The following is a 9,995-nucleotide window of genomic DNA, read 5'->3' on the forward strand; positions in this document are numbered from 1 at the left end:
ACCAATTTGTTGCTTTTTGGGGTCTAATTCAAATATTTTGGCACTGTCAAGCAATCTCTTATTTCGGAATCTCTTGGAGTACAATGTTCCCTACTTTTACTGTTAAACCATTTAAAAATTTCTTCTCAGGGGAGTGTTGGACCACTTCAGTAATACTTAGGAATACAGTACCTGTCCACCTGCGTTAGGCAGGAGGTTTGCACCGGCCGCCTGGGCTGAGCGCTTTGGAGAGCAGGACGAGCCACTCCTCAGCGGGCACTTCATGTGATATATAACAAAGGCAAGCTCCTCCTTCCACAGTATCTTTTTATACTTAGTCTGGAAATCAGATTAGTGTAAAATTGAAAAATTAAGGATAAGGATTAAAAAATAAGGTAATCGTGTTTTAAAAATGAATCCAAATAGCGCTGAACTGTACTGAAAAACTGTTATTATTTCTTTTTCTCAAAAGGATCTGGAGAAAAGCAGCTATCAAAATGAGGGAACCGAGCAGAATATAAATGAAATAATGTGCCCAAAGTGATTAAAAAGGAGTACCGCAAGTAGCTGAAGTGCAAGAAGAAATGTAAAAAAAACATGTTGAGGCTTTGAAATATGTTTTTCCAAACATCTTAAAAAGTGTCCAGATTATCTGATGAGTAGATCCAGACAAAGGTTAATACTGGCTCTGAATTATAAAGTCTCTGCAAATATTTTTAATGCCACATATGTATAAAAATTCCACAAATGCAAAATAATGTTCGGGCTGACAAACACCTTATTTCCACAATGTGATTTAAACATGTTGGAAGGTTATAAATGCATTAAGTGTGGTCACTTCCACATTTATTTCTGTGTGCCCAGAAGGAATAGACTAAAAGATCTTTTTAAATGATTAAAAAATGTAGGACGCAAAGATGTGCATGTGCATGGATATATAAATTTGTGAAAAAAAAATGAAGAACCCAAAAATGTCAAGAAGGACAGTAAAACATTTTTCAAGATATTTTAAAAAGTTGATGAATGACTTTGAAAGTATTCCAACGGTAAAATAAAATCTAAAGGTTAAAAAGCTCCTGAAGAAGCTGACATCAAAGTCCCTCAATGTCAGAGTGTTCTGGGAATGTCTGAAAAGTTTCAGGATGTATTTAATCAACAGTCAGTGCTACAGTACTGTGGCTTAGCGGGAGCTTCACCAGCTTTAAAGTCCATGAACAGAAGACGCAGCTTGTTGCCCAAAACAGAGCAAAAGAATTACCCCCCATTTTCCTTTCCTAGTAATCAAAATTAAAAAGAAAGAATTTCGCAATCGCCAGCAAAGTGATGAGAAATAAGTGTGTACACCCCAGAGAGCAGGGCCAGGAGCTTCTCAGGGGCAGCAGCGAGCCTTGGAGCGCGGCCCGTTTCCCAAGGGCCGGGGGCTGCTGGTGGTGACGTGGAGCTGCTGCGCCCGTAGTCGCACCCCACGGGAGCGTGCTGGCCCTTGGCTCCTGGTTTTGGTGTCGGAGACGGACTCTGCTCCTGCCCTGAGGTGCCCAGAGCAAGAGACGAAGCCTTTCCTTTCCTCCGGAGGGTGAAAGGAGGCGGGTGACGCCCCTTTGCCAGCTCTCTGTGGGACTTGCTGCGGTGGAGCTGGAGCTGCGGTGCCCCAGGGGACCCTGCCAGGGCCGTTGGGTTACTCAAAAAAATTGGGGAAAGACTGGCAAGTTTGTACAGCTGCTGTTGTTGTTGAAGGCGTGTGAAGGAAAAGCCTTATTCACCTCTTCTCACGTCACCCTCCTCTTCTTCAAAGCTGCTTTTTCAAGCCTGTACCATTCGGTGTTACGTGCACTGTATCCGAAATACCCAACTGCAGCCTTCACCTCGTATGTCCTCCCCAGCAGGGATTTCTAACGCCGATAGCCCCGGCAGAGGGACTGTAACTGTAAAGCATCAGCCTGGACTTGATTTCTTACAGAGCCGTGTGTGCCCGTCGCTTCAAGACGGAGTTTGACTCCCCCGCCATTGCTGGGCGCACGCAATGGGCATCCTTTCGGCGTTTGCTTTGGCAATCAGAGCAGTCTCTTAAACTCCACTTCCCATAGATTAGCAGACAATGTCTCTATGGAGATTTATTTTGGCAGCTTGGGTTTTAGACAGCTTGTTCTGCATTTTGGCTTCGGCCAGGATGCCACATGACGTTAAAGAGCAGCCGAACTGAGTGGACATCTGCTGTCACGAAAGTGGCCATTAAATTTACAGGCAGGTATAAACTGGGCTGAATTAAAAAAGGCAACAAAATCCCACTCCAGTAGGGAACATAAACATAACGGCTGTGGCTAACGGTGTTTAGGGGATTTTTTTTTTTCCTTTACTCTTTTTTCCCTTCTTTTCTTTCCCTGCCTCTCTCTACCCTAGAGAGTGGGTAGACTCTCTACCCACTAATTCATCTGATTTTGATAAGTAGTTCACCACTGGTTTCTCAGGTTAATAGTGAACCTTCTGAGTACACCTGGGGTTTGGGACTATTTAGAGAAATGGCCTCTCAAGCAGCAAGTAAATATCAGCCTGAAAACAGCCGGAGCGTTGGCCCATGGTACTGACTGACACCACTCTTTGAAAGGCCATTTTCCAGCCTTGTAGAAGACAGGTGGGGCTGGGGGGAGAGCTCATGTGGGAGAAACAAAGCAACTGCAATTCATATTTTTTTTTTCTGTTAATCAACTCGTTTATTTCAATTAATTTATTTCTTTCTAACAGAGAAGCCTGGGTGAAATTTTACTTGCTGCATCCCAGGACATTGGGCATTATTCTGCACCTGTACTGTCCCCAAAGAAGTACGTGGGGGGGGACACACCAGTTGTTTTTACTCCGTATATAAACCTGTTAATAAATAATGCTTTTCATGAAAGATTTTTTTGAAGACGTGACTTAGCTGCCACGTACTTTAAGACCCTCCCTGCGGGCCGTGGAGGAGGGATGTGAAGGTGGCAAAGGAGGCTCCTTCCCTGAGAGCAAAGGAGTTTTTTTTGCAAGGTTGAGCCTTAGAAGTGGTGAATCGCTGCCGCTGGCCCGCCTGGTGCCGGAGACAACCAAACCGTCCCAACCCAGCGGCCTCGCCGGTGGCACGTGTGCAGCTCACAAAGCGGGTAGTCTTCCCTCACACCGACGGGCACCGCCATCACCTTGTGAAGGCCTGGACAACGTGACTGGACAAGCCAATGACCTGGGTGGACTTCAGCCATTTCTCCCGTCGCGGGAAGGTGCCCCGTCACCTCTAACGCTGAACACCATCAAGACGTTGGTTTTCTTCTGCCTCTGCTGAAAGCTGTTCTCTCCCAGACCCTGCAGCGGACACATGGGCAAACCCCGGGTTTGCTCCTGACTCCCGGGTTTGCTCCTGACTCCCAGCTATTTCCTAACTAACTGCGTTGTGTGTTGTTTACTACTGTTATTACCAAGTAATAATATCAGGCGTTATAATAAAGTGTAAAAGTATAAAATATTCTAATAATAATTAGAATAATAATAATAATATATAATAATATATATTATATAATAATATATATAATAATATATAATATAATAATAATAATAATAATAATAATAATAAATAATAACAACAACAACAACAACAACAATAATAATGATGCTTTATTAAGGAATCTTTCCATGGCAGACTACAGAAGAGGACCAAAGGCACTGGTGAGCGTGGCATTTGTGTCCCCAGAGGCTGGTGCCGAGGCAGGGTGGGCATGGGGTCCCCGAGGCCCTCTGCTTCGGCGGCTGAGGGACGAGCGGGAAGGACACATCCTCCCATTGCAGCTGCCGGTGTCGCTTCTGCGGCACTCCCGGTTTAGCCAGCCAGCCCCGCGGACGGGTGGCCCCTTCGCTGCTGAAGCTACGCTGAAAGTGCGTAAGGAGCCTCTGCCTCAGCTCACGGGGTCTGTGCTGGTGCCACTCTCACTGCAACAGCAACAGCTTCACCAAGACATGTCCCCAGCGGCCGCCACAGTCAGGTGGGGGATTTAGAGCTGCTGCATCTGCCGTGCTACAGACCAGCAGCCTTTCTCCTTCACTCACGGCTTACTGACATGTTAGAATGTGGGGCAGCTGTTGAAACGGCAAGTGCTGCACCGTGGACGACTAAGGAACATTTCAGTTTAAAAATAAAATAAGATAAAAATCCCATACGCTCGTGGTTAGACGCTGGGCATAGCGAGCAACGGTGGCTCAACGGGCCCAATACTTGCAGCTCGCTGCTTGTACACGGGAGGCAATCGCAAAGCGCCGCGACAGTCCCCGGCGGTTTCCCCACCGGTTCGTTTTTGCCGTTTCGCCTTGAAATCAAAGCACCTTCCCATTTAAAAGCTGCAGGATCAATCCTATGTCTTCTGTAGGCTTACTGCGGCCGCGCTATTGCAATCGCCCCGACAGCCATGTATAGATCTAAGCCGCCACGCTATAAATATTCTTCTACCCTGGTCCTGTAGGTTAGAGGTTAAGTAGGTTCAGGCTAATCTCGATTTGTGACCCAGCTTCATACGTACCGGCAGTGAGGTTAAGCCCTTTTCTGGCGGCGTGCTGCCTTCTGCGGGCTGTAATGAAGCCCATACACACTAGATGGCCCCAGGAGAATGCAGCGCTGCTTGGAAATTATAACCGAAACCTGCTATTTTGGACTAAAAAAAGATAAATAAATTTGGTTTCTCCAAATCCCTTCTCATTTAGACTGAGTTTTTCAAGGTGACCGAAAGGCAATGGGCACATGTCTTACGGGGAAGCCAGAGAACAGCACTGGAATTTTATATTTATGCAATAGAGATTAACTTCCAACGTACTCTTTTCTCAGAGAAGCCCACGGACTGGCTACAGCTATGTTACCGTTTTCATTACCACCGTGTAAGAATGGAGATAGTAGGGGGAAAAAAAGTTGTTTCAGAGGAAAAATAGTGCTGTACTTCTGTTTCCGTGACAGAACAACTAAGTTTTGGGAGTAGGTTTCGCGCTCACCATGTGCAATAGTGCACCCTGCACAGGGCTGCGGGCAGGTTTTTGGGGCCCCGTGGATTGTGCAATACGGCACTGTGCACTGACAAATTACAGCTGTGAAGTCCGGCCCTTACTGTGGTTTTCTGCCTTGATGAATGTCATTAAAATGTAGGAGATTGAGACAGACCCCTTGAAATTAAAAAGAAAAAAGCAAATAGGCCTGGTTAACTACTTGCAAGGGTTTGGGAACAGAAGTGCTTTTGGCTCCATCTTCATATTATCAACCAAATAAACATGTTTGTCAGAAACCCCGCAGGTAAAAAATAAATGCCAGGCGTGGTCCCAGGGGTGATTTTTAGCACTTTGACACAGGCTATGAACCATACTACATGTTTTCTTTAGGGTTGGGTCCCCAGCAGGATTTATTTCTGCGTCAAGGAAGATTACAGCTAATAGGATTTACTTCTTGGAGGCTGTTGGCATGTTTGGTGCAAACCCTGCACAGTGCTTTCTTAAAGCAGAATATGGACCCTATTTGTTATATTTTTCTTCTTCTTCTGGCCTTCCACAGGATAAACCCATCTGTTTCGTCTTGTGTCACAGGATGCTCTTGTTCTCAAGACAGCTTTGGAAGGTAAGAACGCTAGTTACCCTAGTCATAGCACCAGTGAAGCAGCTCGGAGAGTCCCAGTATATATTTGCCGATGATGTGAGCACCAAAACCAAACAGATGGCCGCATGGTATGCCTCCTCTGATACTTGAATAGTACTAGCTTGAGCATAGAATGAGGTTTCTCTTATTTCCCTGAGTTATGTGGTTGCATACATAGCAATTTTTATGACTTAATTGTGTTCTTTGTGGGAAAACGGGTGTAAAACCCTGGGAAGGATGGATGTATGGCTTATGCATGCCCTGTATACAATACCTTATAATTATTCAAGTGCTTGCAGGCCTGTATAGGGAACTGGTTTGTTAGCCATGAACGTGGTGTGCGACCTGGAGAATTTTCTGGTTTCCTCCGTAGGAGTTTGCTCTGCATGTCTGCGCTGCTGAGGCAGATCCCTGCAAACATCCCTCAGGACATCCGGAAAATTAGAATAGAAAATTCTCACCTAACAGAATTGCCTCGTGGGTCTTTTGAGAACATTAGTGCCTTGGAGTATCTCTGGCTCAATTTTAACAACATCACGGTGATGCACATCAAGAGCCTGGAATATCTGCCGGCTCTGAAGGAGCTGCGCTTGCAAGGGAACAAATTAGGTTCGGTGCCATGGACAGCATTCCAAGACACCCCGGCTCTGAAAATCCTGGATCTGAAGCACAACCGGCTGGATGTCCTTCCAGAACACGCACTCCGCTATCTGCCCAACCTGACCTATTTAGATCTATCCTCAAATCAGCTTACCATCATATCCAAGGATGTCTTCTATAGCTGGCCCGTCTACCAGAGAAGCCAGAGGGCGGAGGGGCAGATAGAAGCTATTTCCAACGCTGTCCTAGCCCTTCACGACAATCCCTGGATTTGCGACTGTCGCCTGCGGGGATTTGTCCAGTTTATTAAGTCAGTCGGCCCACCTATTATTCTGATGAATTCCTATTTAACTTGCTCAAGCCCGAAATTCAGGGCAGGGAAGTTTTTTCATGAAGTGGAGCTCAACAGCTGCATGAAGCCGCTGACGACAGCCCTTGACACCAACCTGACGGTCCCGGTGGGGCTGAACGTCACTCTGACCTGCTTTGTGCAAGCCAGCCCTTCCCCGGCTGTCTCGTGGACCTATGCACTCAAACTTTTAAGGGCATTTAATGGTAAGCAAAGCTTTTTCTTCTTTTCTTTTTTATTAAAATTTTACATTCTGCTATTCTACTTACAAAGGTCTTAGGCCATCTGGTCACCACATCAGCTCTCAGCCCCTTTAGAGCATCACAGTTATTGTGGTGGCAATAATCCAAATAATCTTAATCATCCTATGTGTCTAAGCACGTCTGACTGGCATGAGAAGAGCTGCTTCATGCAGGATGTAAGTCAAAGATGAAAGGAGCACAGCCTCATTTTTACGCCATTATTTAATGTGTGGATTTTTAGTAGTAGCTCTTTCATCATGACACATGAAGTAGAACTATTAATAATACATCAGTCATACAAATATAATAAATACATAGTTATCTAGACATGCATATATATTTACACTATATATTATATACTACATATATATGCACACACTCTATATAATTATATTTGTATGTACATGTGCATTTGTAGGAGCGCACATACACACACACACACACACACACACGCACGTATGTTTATATACTATTCCCGTAAGTTTTCTCAAGAAATACCCATACAAACCACAAAACCCCAGAGCCCTGTTGCCTGTGTGTGTCCAACAACACACAGGTCGTTCTACAGCCAAAACAGAGGTTGTTGTTCTCCATAAGCCTCACTAATTTATCTTCTTTATTGAGGACCTCGTAATATGAGGCTTTTTCCTCTTCCTCCCCATCCAGCGCGGCTCTTACGTGCCCTCCCTTACATTTATTTTTACTGAGTCTTCAGTAGGACAAGTTGCTGTTTTCATCAGGTAACCTAGTAATACATACAAGCACCACACAGGTTATGTGTGTTCCTAATAAGCCGGCTAGCTAAATAAGATAGCATTAGCCCTTAATTCCGGACTGATATTTGCTTTAGTTGCAGTTTTGTAGCAGCACTTGTGCACCTTGCCACAAGCACATGCTGAATTAATTACATACAGGCTTTTCCTGACCACAGCCACGCGCCCCTGTTTGGGTAGTTGACAGGGTGTTTCACACTGTTCTTAAAACTGCATCTCACTTCCAGCCCAACACTTCCCGGCTCCACACACCTCTTTTTGGCCCAAGCCTCTTGAGACTGACATTTTTCCGCAGTCAATCCTAACGGCGGATGAAGCGTGTGTCCGAACTGCAGCCGTGCCTTCTGCACCTCAGTGGCTCTCCTGGGCTTGCCCTGACCTGAGCACGCTGATGGCAGATGGCACATGGGTGGCATGGCCTCTGCCTGCAGCAGCCTCCCCAGCCGCTCGTGCTGGGATAGGGGTCGGACGCACTCCCTGTCTCCCGTGCTCGGGCACCTGCGTGCATTTATTGCCTTTGGCCTGGATAACGCTTTGCTGATGAGCTCTGTGGGGTTCGGTGCACTCCCGCGCCCCTCTTCCTCTTTCCCTGGGCGGGGCAGGTCCTGCCTGGCCTCCTGGGCCCCATCCCACACCGGAGTGGTCTTGGGGCTGCCCCGAGGGCAAAGTGGCTCCCTGCCTACACGGGCAGGAGGGGCCCCTGCCTGCTGACACAACTCCCCTCTGCCCGCAGTGTCCACCAAGCCCATCAGCGAGGAAACTGTCCGCTCAGAGCTGCTGATCCCGGCGGCACGGCCAGCGGACACCGGCAACTACACCTGCACGGCCGCCAACTTCTTGGGCAACACCTCGGTGACCATCACCCTCCGCGTGGGGGCCCCGTGGGCATCCACCACCCCCCCGGCCTGGGCCCCCATTGCCCCTGCTGAGCCAGGCGCCCACGTAGAAGTGCGCATCGCCAAGCAGACGGTCTATGGCATCACCCTGGAGTGGTTTGCGGTGGCGGCGGCAGCAGCGGATCCGGGGGAGACCTGGTACACCCTCCTGGTGGGCCGCTACGATGCCGCCCAGAAGGATGCCATCTACATCGGGCCCGGCGTCAACACCTACTCAGTGACTGACCTGCTGCCGGCCACCAAGTATGAGGTCTGCGTGGCTGTGCGCAACCAGGCGCCTCGCAAGGGCCAGTGCGTCGTCTTCGTCACGGGCAGCGACATCAGCCAGCTGGAGCAGCGCGAGAAGCTCATCCACATCATCGTCATCATCTGCGCCATGGTGCTGGCCGTGCCCGCTGGCATGTACGCCTGCACCGCCGAGGCTCACCCCGGCTGCCTGGTCCGCTGTCCCGGCACCTGCCCCCGCTGCCACCGCAGGGGCCAGGCACAGGCCGCCGGCAGCAAGGAGAGCACCCTGGACAGCCTGCCTGCCGGCAGCGAGGACGAGCTCTGCCACCCCGAGGGCGGCCGTGGTTCCCGGCGGCCCCCAGCCCGTGAGGACCCCGGCAAGACCCGGCCGCCCCACAGGAACAGTGCTGACCTCTACTAGCCCGGCCCCTGCCCGCCCCGCGAATGCAGCCGCAGTGGCATCTTTTACAGATGACCTCGAGCCATAGCACGTGCTAGTCTTCTTGAAGGACCATGCAAGGAAGGCTCCGTGCTGCAAGGACTCGGGGCACGGTGGGGCGCACGACCGGGATTCGCAGCAGGCTTGGGAAGCCCTGGGAATGGGGGGGGGGTGCCCGGGGTGTGTGGCCGCGGGTGTGTGGCTGTGTCCCCGCACCCCCGGGCTGCCTCCGCAGCACCGCCACGGAGCAATGCACACAAACACACAAGAAAACAAGCATTAACCAAAAAAAAAAAAACCCCAAACCCAATAGGAAGGCATGTGGCAAAAGGCCAAAGGTCTCCCCTTGCTCACTTGCACAGGCGTGTCTTTATTTCTTTATTTATTTTCCCCAGCCGGGGGGTGGACGGGAAGGCTCGTTTGCCGCTCTGCCCTGTGCCGGGTGCTGGCTTCTCCTGGGTGCTGCCTCATGGAAGCAGAACAGGGGAGCCAGGGCAGGGCTGCGGTCATAACCAGCAACAAAAAGTCGGGGGGGGGAGGACTGGGTCAATGTGATGGAGCTGCTTTCTTTCGCTTGGAGAAAAAACTTTTTTTTTTTTTTTTTGATCACAGGTGTTGGGTGTTGGTTTTGGGGGTGGATTTTTTTGTTTGCTTGTTTTTGTTGTTTTTTTTTTTTCTTACTCATCCTTAAGGTTTACACAGCCCTAAGAGGTTCACAGCCTCGGTCGTACCACAGACGGGAAGAGTGTGAGTGTTTACTGAAGGCCAGCGTAATGTAGCCGCAGCACAGGGTGTCGGGGTTTTTGAGTCGTTTTGGTTCCTGGTTTGGTTTTGTGGGTTTTTTTTGTACTAGGGAGAAGGGGAGG

The 9,995-nt window shown here is 48.9% G+C and overlaps 1 protein-coding gene across 1 annotated transcript; it reads left to right on the forward strand.

The window, feature by feature from the left end:
• Positions 1 to 5,474: 5,474 nt before the first annotated feature.
• Positions 5,475 to 9,111, forward strand: LRIT2 (leucine rich repeat, Ig-like and transmembrane domains 2). Its single transcript, XM_076338056.1, has 3 exons — positions 5,475 to 5,584; positions 5,976 to 6,757; positions 8,300 to 9,111. Exons 1-3 carry the CDS (start codon positions 5,475 to 5,477, stop codon positions 9,109 to 9,111), a joined length of 1,704 nt encoding a protein of 567 aa, XP_076194171.1.
• The last annotated feature ends 884 nt before the right edge of the window (positions 9,112 to 9,995 follow it).

Source organism: Aptenodytes patagonicus, chromosome 5 (genome assembly GCF_965638725.1).
Source record: "Aptenodytes patagonicus chromosome 5, bAptPat1.pri.cur, whole genome shotgun sequence".
In the NCBI taxonomy this organism is placed as follows: domain Eukaryota; kingdom Metazoa; phylum Chordata; class Aves; order Sphenisciformes; family Spheniscidae; genus Aptenodytes; species Aptenodytes patagonicus.

Excerpts from the sequence above, each read along its gene's own strand:
- LRIT2 (XM_076338056.1), top strand. The coding sequence starts at position 5,475 with ATGGACCCTATTTGTTATATTTTTCTTCTTCTTCTGGCCTTCCACAGG. Across the intron at positions 5,585-5,975 it reads TCTCAAGACAGCTTTGGAAG|GAGTTTGCTCTGCATGTCTG; the intron begins GTAAGAACGCTA and ends TTTCCTCCGTAG. Across the intron at positions 6,758-8,299 it reads ACTTTTAAGGGCATTTAATG|TGTCCACCAAGCCCATCAGC; the intron begins GTAAGCAAAGCT and ends CTCTGCCCGCAG.